The sequence below is a fragment of the Cervus elaphus genome, chromosome 32 (assembly GCF_910594005.1).
Source record: "Cervus elaphus chromosome 32, mCerEla1.1, whole genome shotgun sequence".
Lineage (NCBI taxonomy): Eukaryota > Metazoa > Chordata > Mammalia > Artiodactyla > Cervidae > Cervus > Cervus elaphus.
The window spans coordinates 34,469,073-34,485,777 of NC_057846.1; the positions used below are offsets into that span (position 1 = coordinate 34,469,073).

General features: G+C 36.3%; 1 protein-coding gene across 10 annotated transcripts in view; it reads left to right on the plus strand.

Annotated features, from left to right (window-relative positions):
- WRN (WRN RecQ like helicase) overlaps positions 1-16,705 on the plus strand; it is a 125,491-nt gene that overhangs the window by 99,990 nt on the left and 8,796 nt on the right. For 9 of the 10 annotated variants that reach the window (XM_043893944.1, XM_043893940.1, XM_043893945.1 and 6 more), the window contains 8 exons: positions 2,546-2,716; positions 2,794-2,891; positions 3,997-4,069; positions 4,849-4,925; positions 11,761-11,836; positions 12,070-12,182; positions 14,305-14,419; positions 15,337-15,468. In XM_043893944.1, the coding sequence (XP_043749879.1) occupies positions 2,546-2,716; positions 2,794-2,891; positions 3,997-4,069; positions 4,849-4,925; positions 11,761-11,836; positions 12,070-12,182; positions 14,305-14,419; positions 15,337-15,468 (855 nt within the window). The remainder of the gene's footprint in view (positions 1-2,545; positions 2,717-2,793; positions 2,892-3,996; positions 4,070-4,848; positions 4,926-11,760; positions 11,837-12,069; positions 12,183-14,304; positions 14,420-15,336; positions 15,469-16,705) is intronic. The other variant, XM_043893941.1, reaches the window with a different exon arrangement.

Genomic DNA, 16,705 nt, shown 5'->3' on the forward strand with positions numbered 1-16,705 from the left:
GACATGAATTAGCCATGGATTTACATGTGTTCCCCATCCCGATCCCCTCTCCCGCCTCCCTCCCCATCCCATCCCTCTGGGTCTTCCCAGTGCACCAGCCCTGAGCACTTGTCTCATGCATCCAGCCTGGGCTGGTGATCTGTTCCACCCTTGATAGTATACTTGTTTCAATGCTATTCTCTCAAAACATCCCACCCTCGCCTTCTCCCACAGAGTCCAAAAGTCTGTTCTGGACATCTGTGTCTCTTTTTCTATTTTGCATATAGGATTACCGTTGCCATCTTTTAAAATTCCATATATATGCATTAGTATACTGTATTGGTGTTTATCTTTCTGGCTTACTTCACTCTGTATAATGGGCTCCAGTTTCATCCATCTCATTAGAACTGATTCAAATGAATTCTTTTTAATGGCTGAGTAATATTCCATGGTGTATATGTACCACAGCTTCCTTATCCATTCATCTGCTGATGGGCATCTAGGTTGCTTCCATGTCCTGGCTATTATAAACAGTGCTGCGATGAACATTGGGGTGCACGTGTCTCTTTCAGATCTGGTTTCCTCAGTGTGTATGCCCAGAAGTGGGATTGCTGGGTCATATGGCAGTTCTATTTCCAATTTTTTAAGAAATCTCCACACTGTTCTCCATAGCGGCTGTACTAGTTTGCATTCCCACCAACAGTGTAAGAGGGTTCCCTTTTCTCCACACCCTCTCCAGCATTTATTGCTTGTAGACTTTTGGATAGCAGCCATTCTGACTGGCGTGTAATGGTACCTCATTGAGGTTTTGATTTGCATTTCTCTGATAATGAGTGATGTTGAGCATCTTTTCATGTTTGTTAGCCATCTGTATGTCTTCTTTGGAGAAATGTCTGTTTAGTTCTTTGGCCCATTTTTTGATTGGGTCATTTATTTTTCTGGAATTGAGCTGCAGGAGTTGCTTGTATATTTTCGAGATTGATCCTTTGTCTGTTTCTTCATTTGCTATTATTTTCTCCCATTCTGAAGGCTGTCTTTTCACCTTGCTTATAGTTTCCTTTGTTGTGCAAAACCTTTTAAGTTCCAACCTGCTTTTTAAAGGGAAAGAATGGGTTGATAATTTCCATTTTTGAGATGTTGCCCCATAGAAGTAAAGACTCTTATTAGAGAATAACGATTGTTTAACTCTACCACCTTATTACACAATGGTTGATACAAAAGCCCAGAAGTTAAATGAACTGCCTCAGGTCGGCTTTGTATCAGAAGCAGGATGAATGACAGCTTTCCTAACTGCTGTTCTAGGGCTGTTTCTGTTTTATTATGCTGTTCACATGCAGTTTTAAATTTGTATTTTTAAGTTGAATGATCTAGAGGTACTAGAAGAAAGGTTTATGGTTGGTTACAATGTGTGTGTAAAATTGTGTGCTCCGTAAAAATCAGTGCCCAAATCCCCATGTCCTCTATAGCAGCTTTCTCATGCTTAGCAGTTTCCTTCGTCTGTGGGTTAACCTGGAAAATTAAGTTAACTGGAACATATACGTAATAAATGGAAGATGCCTCGCACAGAGGAAAAAATTGTTAGACATTTGTTGCTAAAAAGTATTCTGACTTTACAAAAATGTTACTTGGGTACATTTGGATTTCTAGTTGAAAAAGGAATATGGTTCCTTTAAGACAAAATGCTCTGTGTTGAAGAGCAGAAATATTTTCTGTGTGGGGATTGCCATGGAAACAAGGCAGTGTAAATTTATTCACACCACACACAGTATTCACAGTGATTATTGCTCATAAGGGGAAGAGACAGTTACCCCTACTGATTAGAAGAGCATCTTCTTACTTCATACTAGTAAATGTGTTCATTCACTTAACAGTGTTTTCTCCTTATGAAAGGGAAGACTAGAGGAATGATTTTTAGAGTCCAGATTGCTAATAAGTACTGGTCAGGCACCTTAATACCTTTAGTGTTATTAGTTTGCAAGCAATAGAATCTCCTACTATAAAGGTAAGCCCCCAGCAGGTGTAGAATGCCAAGTGTTCCAGGAAAACTGACTAGATGCTGACCGAGTCAGGGCTTTTACTTTTATGTTAAGGAATGCAGGTTAAGTTAAAGGCTCAGCTGTTAGCTCATAAAAAGAAAGTTAGTATCATGGAGCCAGGCTCTGTCCTGTCCTGGTTACTGACTTAATCTTCACAACATCCCCAAGAGATTGGAGTTGTTATTATACTTATATAGCAGCCAAGGAAATAGAAACATGGGTAAGTTAAGTAACCAACTTGCCCCATATCAAAAAGCTAGTAAGTACCTATGCATTGGGAAATGCTTGTGATTTTTATATGAAATTTCCCGCCATTTTTTTTTTAAGCAGAAAAGGAACACTATTTTAAGTGGTTTTTTTTGTGTGTGTGTGTGAGTTAGGTATTCAGAGCAAGTAGGATGGGTATAAAAATTCCATGGGTTTTTAAAGCTGAAACTTAAGTATTAAAGCCAAAGAATCAGTAGATGGTGTTGTGTTTTACTTCTCCTGTTTAATGAAATAAACACTTGAAGTTTTATTCCCAATTTCAGAATTCTCAGCGTCTTGAAGATAGATACCGCAGCCACAGCGTCTTTGGTACTGGCAAGGGCCACACTGAGACTTGGTGGAAGGCTCTTTCCCGTCAGCTCATCATTGAGGGATTCTTGGCAGAAGTTCCTGGGTATAGCAAATACGTAAAGATTTGCACCCTTACAGAAAAGGTAAACCATGCAGAAGTCTGCCTGTTTGATTTCATATTCTCACTGTGCATTAAAAAGAGTCTTCTTGTGTTCAATAGGGTAGAAACTGGTTTGCTAAAGCCAAAACAGAATCTCCTCAGAGACTTTACCTTCAAGCCAATGAAGAATTGTGTCCAAGGAAAGTTTTTCTACCAAGGTTCATTTTTCATTTTTTCTTTTAAACTTTCAGGTTTTTATGATTCATTTTATGCCAATTTGCAGGCACCACATGGGGTGAAATGAATAAAATCATTTTTGCATGCCTCTTTTAGTGTTTGGAGGTGGCCGTCAGTAGGGAGAAATAAATCATAGAACACTCAGAAGGTGTTCTTAGTGTATACGAAGTAGTTGACTATACTATTTAGAAAGCTGCTTTCCTGTTGATTAAAGAAGTATATAGCAAAGGGAACTGTAATTGATATCTTGTAATTAACTGTAATGGTAAAGAATCAGGAAAGAAAAAGAATGTAGATTTATACGTATATATGTGTAGAACAGAATCACTTCACTGTACACTTGAAACTAACACAATCTTGTAAATCAACTATAATTAAAAATAAATAAAAGAAGCAGCATTGAGATCAATGTGGAAGAATCCATATGCCATATTTCCTTCTTCTATATAGAAGATGGGAAAGGAATACATGTGTTGTTGCCTACTTTATAGTACTTCTAAATTATTGATCATTTTTCAGTTTTTTTCTTTTTTTAAAAAAATGAGATATAATTGAAATATAACACTGTGTAAGTTTGAAGTGTACAAGTATTGGTTTGATACATTTACATATTACACTATGATTATTGGATGGCATCACCAACTTGATGGACATGAGTTTGAGTAAACTCCGGGAGTTGGTGATGGACAGGGAGGCCTGGTGTGCTGCATGGGGTTGCAAAGAGTCGGACATGACTGAGCGACTGAACTGAGCTGAGATGATGGCAATAGTACATAACTCATTACTTGCACATAACTCTTCTGTGTAGAGAACAATTAAGATTTAGTCTCTTAGCGACTCTGAAGTTTATAATACAGTATTACTGACTAATCACGGTGTTGTGCATTAGATTATCAATTTTACTTTAAAACTTAAAAAACTTTAGAAAGCTTAAGCTCTTTCGGGGTGGTGGGGAATTAATTTAAAAGCATCCTCAGTTCTAAAAGAGTAATATAATCTCATCTGCCTCTCTAAGAGTAGAGGTGTGATGATTCATATATTAAATAATTACATTTTAACATTTGAGATAATTTTATTACTTTTCAGTTCTAGAGCTGTATCTTCAGGCACTGAGGAACATGTCTCTGATCAAGTACCAGTTAAATTAACTTCAGAGAAGGTTTGTTTTTGTTAGAGATGTTTCTTATTTATTTTATTCTTCATTGATGCAATTTCTATTTTAATTTTTATTTCCATTGCATTTCCACTCAAATTAAAGAGGAAAATGCCATATATAGCAAGACATAAAATTTGGAGAGAGAAATGATATGAACAGAATAAAATATGCAATATATGATTTCTTGGATTAATAGAACAGTTAGAAGTATTTGAGCAAGTAACTTTCTTTTTCTTTTATGCCTACTTCATAACTCATTTTGTTTGGAGTCTTTTTTTCCTTAGCAATTATGATACTTTTGGTTGAATGTTCTCATTAAAGTTACACACACACACATTTTCCTGCTTTGTTTTAGATCTTAGGCAACTATTACAGATTAAATACTTATCCACAGGCAGACTTCCACTAATTAGAATACTAGGGTGATGGGGTGATGGACAAATGAATTAAATTTTCTGGTGAACTTTTTCTGCTTTATTAAAGTATCCAGAATGTAATTAAATCATTTTTATGACTTTGGCTCTTGCTATGCCTCTAAAAATTCTTTTGATCACATATTTTCTGTAGATTTGGAAGGAATGGGATATTATATTGTATTTCCAACTGTCTTTAGAACCCAAAAGCTGATAATTTATGAGCTTATTTTCAGCTGATTTCTTCGATGAGGTGTTTAGTCAGAGGAAAAATGATCATCATAACATTTTGCATTTTATTTTCTTCATATTTAAAAGATTTCTGAAACTTCTCTCTTTTTTTTTAATGGATCTTTATATGTTTAAAAGCAGTTTAACTTGGATCAGATGTATTCTTACAAAGCACATGATAAAATTTCTTCTGGGAGTAAGAGTCCTAAAAACAGGTACAGAATTCACATTTTATTCTCTATAATCACTGTTAGCAGTTCTTCTCTTTCTTTCCTAGAGAGAAAGCTCTATCAGATGTTGGGTTATTTCATTGGCAGAAAGAAGTTAAAACATAAGCCTCCAGTATTATAATTATTAAGGCAGACTTATAAAATTATAGTTTTACTATTAAGAGCTAACACTTCTGGGTATTATTGTTTGCCAGGCTTGTGCTAAATGTACTATCTCATTTAATGTGTACAACAACCTATGAGTTAGCCACTATTCTTTATCCCCATTTTACAGTTGAAGAGACTTAAGGGTTAAGTTAACTAACTTGTTAAGAGCATAAATCAATAGCAGAGGTGATTTTCATATCTGTATTTGTTAACCTTTAGCATCTATATACTATTTCATTATAATTTGTATGAAATATATATATTCCCACTTCATTTTCAAGAAAGAGATCTTACTGCAACGTACAATGGTGGATATTAAGGTGATGCATCTATTGTGCTTTCAAGCATAATATTTGTCTTTCTGACTTAAAAGTGTGGAGAATGTACAGAATTATAGAAGGTGTGAAAATGGAGAATTTAAAAACTTGTTAGGACATGTGCACAGGTTAAGTGGACTATATTTACATACATATCAAGTGAAAGAAAATGGTTTGTTCTCTAAATGGTATGCTCACTTCGATAATATTGCTTTGGAGCTTATAGAAACATTTACTATGATATCAGTCTTCCACACCAAATGATTTCTTTTTGATTGGATATGTCATATGTGATTACTGTGTTTCATGTAAACAAAAGGTTTAAGGACTGTGCAAAACAAGAAACCCATTCAATATGCTGAAGCATTTATTCACTTAAACATTCCCTGTGACGACTTCTTGGTGCCACGGACTAACTTAGGCCCTGGGATTGAGTGGAGAGTTGCTGGCCCTCCCAGAGTTTGTATTCTAGTGGGATATACAGATGAGGGAACAGAAAATTACAATCCAGGGTTGTGGCACTTTGGAAACATACTTTGGAAGTGACTCTTGAGCTTAGTAAAAGTTAGGTGAAGTGAGGAAATGCTTTCTAAGCAGAGGAATGGCCCACACATTAAACCCTGAAAGCAGGAGAGGTTATGAAGTGATTGAGGAGCTTAGCAGTTTGCTAGCAGTTCCCTGGGAGAGGGAAGCAAGGGAATGGTAGAATTTAGGGCTGGAGAATTGAACAGGGTCTTGAGGATCTGGTGGGCTTCCCAGGTGGCCCAGTGGTGAAAGAATCTGCCTGCTATCAGGAGACGTGGGTTCAATCCCTGGGTCGGGAAGATCCCCTGGAGAAGGAAATGGCAACCTACTCCAATATTTTTGCCTGGAAAATCCCTGGTAGGCTATAGTCAACGGGGTCGCAAAGATTTGGACACAACTGAGCGACTAAACAACAACAACAGCAAGAATATCCAGTTCCTTTCAAGTACTCCATTTGATCATAAAGGCAGTTGGAGCCAAGGAAGGGTTTTCAGCAGGGCAGTGACATAATCAAATTTATGACTGAGGACAGGTGTTGACAAACATTTTCTATGAAGGGTCAGATAGGAAGTAGTTTAGGCTTTGAGGGCCAGGTGGGCTTCCGTGGTAACTCAGCTGGTAAAGAATCCGCCTGCAATGCAGGAGACCCTGGTTTCATTCCTGGGTCAGGAAGATCCCCTGGAGAAGGGAGAGGTGACCTGCTCTGACATTCTTGAGCTTCCCTGCTGGCTCAGCTGGTTAAGAATCTGCCTGCAGTGTGGGAGACCTGTGTTCGATCCCTGTGTTGGGAAGATCCCATGGAGAAGGGAACGGCTACCCACTCCAGTATTCTGGCCTGGATAGTGCATGGGGTCGCAAAGAGTCGGACACGGCTGAGCGACTTTAACTTTTCACTTGATCTCTGTCTCAACTACACTGCTTTGCCGTTACGTCCTCAAAGCAGCCATGAATGATATGAAAATGAATGAGCAGGGCTCTTTTCCAATAAAACTTTATTTAGGGACACTGAAATTTGAGTTTCATTTAATTTTCACATGTCACAAAATGTTCTTTTGATTTTTTTTAAGCTTTAAAAAAATGTACAGAAGCCATTCTTAGCTATAAACTTTGCCAGAACAGACAGATTTGGCCCGAGCACCCTAGCTTGCTGACCTGTGGTTGATGACTCTGACTGTGGAGGGTATGGATTGCAGGAGGAGCAGCATTGTGGAGACACAAGTAGAAAGGCTGGCTGTTGGTGTGCCGTTTGCAGGCGGTGATGTTAGATTAGTCAAGGGAAGTGGCAGTAGGCGTGGAGTGAAGAGATTTGTGAGATATTTAGGAGATGGAATTGTTAGGACTCAGCGACTGAACAGATACGGGTTGATAAAAATGGAGGACTTGACTGTGACACTTGGATTTCTGTCTTTGAGAGTAGGGTAAGTGCTGCCATTTCCTTCACTGAGCCTTGTAAGAGGAAGCCAGGTTTGAAGGGTTGTATGTTTAGGAGATGAAGTTAACTTAGGAGTTTTAGTGATAGACAAACCCAACTTTGAGATACCTGTGGAGTGGTCCAGTAGTTAATTTTAATGTACACGCTTAGTGTACAGAAATGATAATGATGCTTATATATCAATAACTATTATTTTAAATTTCATTTGAATTTTCATCAAAATAATACATGTGAATTTTTTAAAAGTTGATTGGCACTTAAAGACGTATAACAAAGCATAAGTTCACACCCTTCTCAAACCCATGTTCTGTTTTATAGAAGCAATTGGCCTCCATATTTCTCTTTTTAAAAAAATTCCCTTTTCAACATATATTTTATTTTTATTGTACATTTCTCTTTGAAAGGCTGAAAAAGTGGGGAAAAGGCTAAGAGAGAGGGCTATTGTTTTCAATAACTCATCTTTCCTTTTTTATAAAATGGATGTATTGTTGGTTTACAATATAGTTTGGAGAATTCCATGGACTGTATAGTCCATGGGGTTGCAAAGAGTTGGATACAACTGAGCGACTTTCACTTCCTTCAGGTGTATGGCATAGTGATTCTGTATTTTTACTGATTATACTCCATTAAAAGTTATTACAAGATAATGGCTACAATTCCTTGTGCTATCCTTGTTGCTTATTTATTTTTAAACATAGTAGTTTATAACTTTTAATCCCATTCCCCTAAATTAGCCCCTCCCCTCCTCCCTCTTCCCTTTGGTATAAAGCCTGTGACTTTTCTATATACATTCATTTTCTTATTTTTTAGATTCCACATACAGTGATATTGTGGCTTCCCAGGTGGCACTAGTGGTAAAGAACCCACCTGCCAATGCAGGGGATGTAAGAGACATGGGTTCGATTCCTGGGTTGGGAAGATTCCCTGGAGGAGAAAATGGCAACCCACTCCAGAGAATACCATGGACAGAGGAGCCTGGCAGGCTTAGCACATAAGTGATATCATCCAGTATTTGTCTTTCTCTTTCTGACTTACTTCATTACAGATAATATTCTCTTTCTCTAGGTCCATCCATGTTGTTGCAGATAGCAGAATTTCATTCTTTTTATGGCTGAGTAATAGTCTGTTGTATATCTATACACCACATCTTTTTTACCCATTTGTCTGTTTTTTTTTTTTTTTTAAATTTTTTTATTAGTTGGAGGCTAATTACTTCACAACATTTCAGTGGGTTTTGTCATACATTGATATGAATCAGCCATAGATTTACACTTATTCCCCATCCCGATCCCCCCTCCCATCTCCCTCTCCACCCGATTCCTCTGGGTCTTCCCAGTGTACCAGGCCCGAGCACTTGTCTCATGCATCCCACCTGGGCTGGTGATCTGTTTCACCATAGATAGTATACATGCTGTTCTTTTGAAACATCCCACCCTCCCCTTCTCCCACAGAGTTTAAAAGTCTGTTCTGTATTTCTGTGTCTCTTTTTCTGTTTTGCATATAGGGTTATCGTTACCATCTTTCTAAATTCCATATATATGTGTTAGTATGCTGTAATGTTCTTTATCTTTCTGGCTTACTTCACTCTGTATAAGGGGCTCCAGTTTCATCCATCTCATTAGGACTGGTTCAAATGAATTCTTTTTGACGGCTGAGTAAAATTCCATGGTGTATATGTACCACAGCTTCCTTATCCATTCATCTGCTGATGGGCATCTAGGTTGCTTCCATGTCCTGGCTATTATAAACAGTGCTGCGATGAACATTGGGGTGCACGTGTCTCTTTCAGATCTGGTTTCCTCAGTGTGTATGCCCAGAAGTGGTATTGCTGGGTCATATGGCAGTTCTATTTCCAGTTTTTTAAGGAATCTCCACACTGTTTTCCCCATTTGTCTGTTGATGAGCACTTGGGTTGCTTCCATATCTTGGCTGTTATAAATAGTGAACACGGGCATGTATGTATCTTTGAATTAGTGTTTTGGCTTTTTTCTGGCTGTGTACCTAGTTGTGGAGTTGCTGGATCATATGGCAACTCTAATTTTAGTTTTTTGAGTGACCTCCATACTGTTTTCTGTAGTGGCTGCGCCAGTTCACATTCTCACCAGCATTGTACAAGGATTTCCTTTTCCCTGCATTCTCTTCAACATTTGTTATCCATAGACTTTTGATGATGGTCATTCTGACAGGTGTGAGGTTGCCTGCATATTTTTGACATGCTTAGATTACTGTTTTTTGACTTAACTGATTTTAGAAATTTTCTGCTTATATCCTGTAATGGTAAACTAAGGCTTGTTTCCCATATCCACTTCCCTCATTTCCTTACCTTCAATCCCTCTGCTTCCCTGGAACAAAATTATGTTTCAGGTTTTGGTCATATAAATAATTTGTTTTTATTATATATGCTCAAATACTGTATGCTAAGGCAAACTGTTACTATGACCACTGCTCCCTTAATTATCTTCTTTGTTTTCTTGATTTTTAATGTTCCTATTACTAATTTTTAATTTATCCAATTTTCAATCTGTTTTCATTTGTTTATTTTCTTGGAGAGTTTCTTGCCTTTGTATTCCCTCCCATCTAGTAAGAAGCTTCTCTGGTGGATCATTTGGTAAAAAATCTGCCTGCAATGCAGGAGACCTGGGTTTGATCCCTGGGTTGGGAAGTTCCCATGGAGAAGGGAAAGGCTATTCTTGCCTTTGGAGAATCCCATGGACAAAGGAGCCTAGCGGACCACAGCCCATGGGCTCACAAAGAGTCAGACACGACTGAGCGACTAACACATCTAGTGAGATTTCAGTTTTAGTTATCAGAATTTTAATTTTTAAGAACTATTTCTCATCCTCTGTCGTCTTTGTTGAACCATGTATAGCAATCTCTTCTTGATTCATGGGTGTAGGATCTTCACTTACCTCTTTGATGACATTCATGATATATTTTGAATTTCTCTTCTGTGCACTTTCTTTCCTAGTTTTGTTTATGTTTGGCTGTGCTGGGTCTTCATGGCTGCGGAGGCTCTCCTCTCGCTGCGGTGTGTGAGCCCCTCATTGCGCTGGCTTCTCGCTGCAGGGCGCGGGCTCTACACTAGAGCCCCGGCCCAATAATTGTGGCACATGGGATTAGTTGCTCCATGGCATGTGAGGTCTTCTCGGACCAGGGATCAAGCCCATGTCCCCTGCCTCAGCAGGTGGCTTCTTTACCACTGAGCCACCAGGGAAGCCCTTCTGTATAATTGTAATAGCATTCAAAGGCAAAATGTTTTCTATCAAACATCTTCCACATGTATTTCTGCTTCAGGGGTATATTAGCCAGAATTTTGCCAGTATATATGATAACAAAATTTTTCTGAGAACCAATTTAAGGTAACAATTTGCAAACAGTCTATTAGTGTATAAAGATTTCCATATATACTAAGATAAAAGTAAATATATTACTTCAAACAAATTTATAATTGTCTTGAGTAATCTGATATGACTAATTCTTTGAACTGGAGTTGTCTTTCCTCATGTTCAGATCTGTTTTAGTGATAGGATCTGATAATGTTAAAATTGAAGTCTTTATGCTGTAGATGTTGAGCCCTTGCAACCGGGGAAATTTATAAGCATTTCTTAAATACCAAGCATGTTCTTCTCTTTCACCCTTAAAAGCAGAAATTTATTTAACTTTGACATCTTTTACATATCCTATTCTATACAATTTCATTTTTATAACTTTTCCTCTTTATAATTGACATGTTTTACATATGCTGTTCCATACAATTTCATTTTTATAACTTTTCCTCTTTATAAGTAATTTATCGGTGAGAAATGCCTCTTGTAGAAGTTGGTGTTCCATCTAATGTGCTGCCTAACACCTTTCATATATTTGCTAATTGGGTGTTTTGAAGTCTTCTTTTAAGGAGTCAAAGGCAAAATTACACCTTCTGGCTTATTTTTGTTAGTTTGATTTTGAAGAAAATTGTGAATAATTTAATTAAATCCATGCTAATTTTCCTCAGCGACCAAAAATTATTATAAATTTATAAATTATTAACAGTGCTGTCACAAGAAGGATTATAGATTGTATTCCTCTTGGTTTAAAAACATCTTATTTTACTTCAGTGTGGATAAAGGAGTATTTTCTTTCAATGAATTTGATTGAGGAGGAGGCAAATGCTCTTCTTAATTACACCAGTTTTGTGATGAACTCAGATTACAGTTTTAACTTTACCTTTATAATGTATGTATTTGATCCAAAATGTTTAAAATCTAGGCTGTCATTTAAGTAACAGTTACCTTACTGCTATTACGACATACAAGTGTTAATGTTGATTTGGAAAGATATTCTCATTTGGAAGGCGAAATAAAAAGTGAACTTGGAGAAAGAAAAGTTTTTGTTATTAATTTTCTTTTAATTGTTTTAGCATCATAGTGTCATCACCAGGAAAATATTACAAGTCCTCAGAACCTGTTATTTCAGCTCAAGAGCAGGAGACTCAGGTATGACTTTTGTAGAAAGGCAGTTATTTTTTGAGAAGATAGTTATGAATCTAAGCATGCTTAAAATTCTCTTGCCAGTATTTTAAAAATTGTTCTTTAACAAAGAGGCTAAGATACAGTTCAGTTTATTTTTTCATCCTAGGACGAAATGTAACATCTGAAGCTCTGAAATAAAAGGACTGGATTTTTCTAAGCACATTTAAACAGATGTTGTTTATTTGCTTTTTGTTCAGACTGCATTATATGGCGAATTGGTAGCAGCTAGGCAGAAACATGCCAATACAATGGATGTTCCTCCGGCTATTCTGGCAACAAATAAAATATTGGTGGATATGGCCAAAATGAGGTAAACTATTTACATATTTTAACTTATTTTTTTTTAACATAATAGATTTGTGAAATATATCATTAAGTGGTATCATGACTATTTCTCCAGCAGTCACATCTGAGAAGTGGTTCCCACATCTCCAATGTTGATGCCAGTGATCTCTTCACTGAGCTTTAGTCCTACATTTCTACATGAAACCAGCTGTTTTCAGCAGTCAGACCAGGATATGTTGTAAAATCTTAACACATTACCCACCAACCCCCCATATGTGCATTTCATGCAAATACCAGAACTCTACTTTCTGAATTCCTTAATTTTGTTAGTCATACTATCATGTTCCTCATCATGCCTCTTTAATACCTGATGTTACTTTTACTCTTCTAACATATAGCCCCATCTTTTATTATATAGTTTTTAGACTTTTTTGTTTAATTGTTCCTTGTGTAATCCGTTTATGCTTTTCTTCATTTTTTTAGTGACAGCGTGGTAGTTCAGACCATTACCTTTGAACTATTGTAAAAGCCTCTAATTAGTTTCTCTTTTAACAGTCTCTCTCTCTCTCTGTCTCATCTGATATATGAATAACAAATTAATCATTCTTTACCATGCTTTACTTTTAACTAGTTTCTCAGTCTTAACTTAAAAGAAAGTGAAAGTGAAGTCGCTCAGTCGTGTCTGACTCTCTGCGACCCCATGGACTGTAGCCCACCAGGCTCCTCCGTCCATGGGATTTTCTAGGCAAGAATACTGGAGTGGGTTGCCGTTTCCTTCTCCAGGGGGTCTTCCCGACCCAGGGATCAAAGCCGGGCCTCCTGCATAGCAGGCAGACTCTTAACTGTCTGAGCCACCGGGGAATTTAATATAATTTTGACAAATCACTTATAGCTTAAAAGATTATCTGCCCAATTTACAGATTTAGGATTGGTGACCATCAAATAGGATTTGTTCCCTCTCTACGAAAAGAAGTAAATATCATGGTTCTTCTGAATGCATATAAATACAGGACACAAAAGAGGCTCTTAAAATATTTACTATATTAAATGAGCCTTTGGGTTATTTTGAAGTTTCAAGACTGCATCTTAACTTATTTAGCTCACAATTCAAGGCCTTACATTTATAGATTTAAACCTACTTTTCCATCTGAGTCACAGAGTTTTGATGCTTTATCTTACCTAGATTGTTCAACATTTGTTTAAGTCTCCTTTTCAGCTTCCATATACTTATTTACAGTGTTGCTTCTGCTTTGTAGTTCCCTTGATTCCCCAAAACTCCTTTTAGGAAATCCTTTAAGATCTGACATTATTATTTGCTTGATGAAGCCCTCTATGTTCTTATCATCAAAGTGATTCTTCTCTCTGGAATTCATAAAGGACTTTTAAATGTAAATTTAAAAGATGATTCTGTGGCACTTACTATATCATGCTTTATTTATGGTTTTGTTTTTATTGGTATTCATGTATTGTGTCCTCTAGATTTTAAACTCTGATAAAGATGTTACATTCCTCATCTTTTTGTGTCTTCCAAAGCACCTAGCACAATGCTTAATGATCAGGTGGTCAGTAAATATTTAGAAGAAATTATTTCCAAAAAATAGTTGCTTGGTAATTGTACTTATCTTTTATTCTTCCTTTTCAAAAATTGTTTCTGTTGCTACAAAATTTCATCGAAGAGATGTTACTTTAGAGAAGAATTTTCTAATAATATTACATACTGCATGTATTTTATAATAATTATTTCATTAAAAATACATATTCAAAGACCACATTGTAATATTAAGTGAAGATATTTAAAGGAAAAATAGTAATCATTAGATTGGCAGATTTTTAGAATGAAGGCATCAGACATTTTCTTCATATTGGACACAATAAGAAATATTGAAAGCCTGAAGTAGTTAGCAAGTTTATTGTTACAGATAAAAACTTTGGAAGTAATGAAATTTTCTTTTGAGTTTCTTAGCCTCTTAGTTGTCCTCTAAGACTCAAAACCTGATTCCTTGTTTTATACATTGTTTTTGGTTTCTGGAACAAACATTAATATATGTTTATTGAGTATCAGTATGAAGCTAAATATCTATCAGCTTTGTTGCTGGAGTAGTAATGTTTCAGTGGTTTCTTGACTTTTTAATTTTTTAAAATGATAGGCCTACTACAGTTGAAAATGTGAAAAGGATCGATGGTGTTTCTGAAGGCAAAGCTATGATGTTGGCCCCTCTGTTGGAAGTCATCAGACATTTCTGTCAAATAAATAGTGTTCAGGTAAAATACTATGGTTTACTGGAGCTCTGAGGGAATAAACTTTTTTTGGATGATTTTAAAACATGCTTCAAAAGCAGCATTTTCTCCCTTCATTTTAATTTCTATGCTGGACACTTAGAAAATGAATTTGGATAGTTTCTATATTAAATCAGTTATAAAAACGTATTAGTTACCAATTTTTAAAATTAAGTATAGTTGACTTACAGTATTAGTTTCATATGTATAATATAGTGATTCAATATTTTTATATATGATACTCCAAAGTTATTATAAAATACTGGTTATTTGCCCTGTGCTGTATATTACATCCTTGTGACTTACTTTATACCCAGTACTTTGTACCTCTTAACCTCCTTTCCCTATCGGGCCCCTTACCCCATCCCTGTCCCCACTGATACCCACTAGTTACATAATTAAGATACTAAAGTAGTTGTCAAGGCTGCATATGTCTGTTTATTTTGTTGAGAGGTTTTGTTTTAAAACTTGAATAAGTACTGTGTTTTGGATTAATAAATTATCTTACTTTCAAACATAGATAGAAATTAAAGCTTCGTTTATTTACTCACTATTCACTTCCAGGGGATTAGGGGACTAATTTAGAAGCAGAGCGGTCGACGTTATAGTTCATCTGTATTCTCTCTTTTTGACTTAAGGAGAAGACTAGGAATTTTTAGTTCTGTAACCATGCTTGCTATTACAAATATTTATTCAAAATTTATTCACTGTAGCCTATTTTACTTTTAAAAATCAATATGTAAAAAGAAAACAACTTTTTTGGGCCTCTCATAAAAGGAGAATTTGGGGCTGTTCCTTGAAGGTTATGTTATTTTTTTCCTTAATAGCTACTGATCATGTTTATATTCTGTCATTATATTGATATTATTTTGATCATTTGTGCTGCATTTAAAATTGTGTAGACAGACCTCTTTTCAAGCACAGAACTACAGGAAGAGCAGAAGAAAAGTTTGGTGCTGGAAAATAAAGCCAACTCACTTTCACCATCTGTGGCCATCACGTATTCTTTTTTCCAAGATAAGAAAATGTCTTTGGTAAGTGTTACTTTCAAGTTAGAGGGAATTTTTAAATTTATCTAAATGTATTTTATCAGCTTTTCAGTATTAAATTGGGATAAATTTCTTATAATCCTACAGTGTTTCACATTGGTTCATTTTATAATTAATTTTAGAACAAGGTCATTTTCTTTTTCTAAGCCTACTTCTAGTAAAATCAGCAAGTATAGTTTGAACATGATTATCTTACAGAGGTTGTATCAGAGGTACTGATTAACACATTTGTAGCTTAGGGATGTTGAAGCAGCCATATTTTGAAGCTATTTTTTTTAATGGGATTAATAGTTAAAAAACTATTATAGTGTGTACTGATAATAGATAATCTCTAAGATAACACTGTTAAGTAGAAGAAGGAAAGTGCCTAGTGGTGTGAAAAATTTACATAAATGTGTATATATATGTATTTGCATGCTTATATATTTGTAAATGGGTTTCCCTGGTGGCTCAGATGGTAAGGAATCTGCCTGCAGTGCAGGAGACCAGGGTTCAGTCCCTGGATCAGGAAAATCCCCTGAAGAAGGAAATGGCAACCCACTCCAGTATTCTTGCCTGGGAAATCCTATAGACAGAGGATCCTGGTGGGCTACAGTCCATGGGGTTGCAAAGAGTCGGACAGGACTGAGTAATTCTTTCACTTTCACGCATATTCATATATCCTTGTGTATGTATACAAAAGTGCATAGAATATCTCTGGAAGGATGTCCAAGAAGCTAGAAATAAGTTTTAAAAAAGCAACACACTTGCTTTTCACTCTCTCCTCTAGTGTTATGTTCTTTTTTTTTTTTTTTTCCTTAACCATGTCTGCTTGATGCTCTTTGAAAGAAATCTGACTGCTGTGAAAAATGGACTTACTTCCTGTTTCTTCATCATTGTGGCAGACGTCCTTAAGGTTGTGGAGATTTTTTAAATACACAAAATGAAGAGGGTTTCTTAGTGGCAGAAGGGCAGAAAGTGGCTTCCCCCTGAGTTTCACTTGATTTACATTTCTGTCCTCTCTGATGTTAAATTGATTTAGATCAGGCTGTATGGTCCAGGGCCTGTTTTTCCTATTCTCTGTGTCTGATGCTCTAGGCCCCATTACACATTTTCTATTCTGTTTAAGATTCAATACAAATAAGAATAAACAGTCTCTAGCTTGTCTTAGTCATTAATAGATGTTCTACTTAGATAGCCAAACTCCTTAGTTAAAAGTTCGAAAGCCATTACACAAAGAACC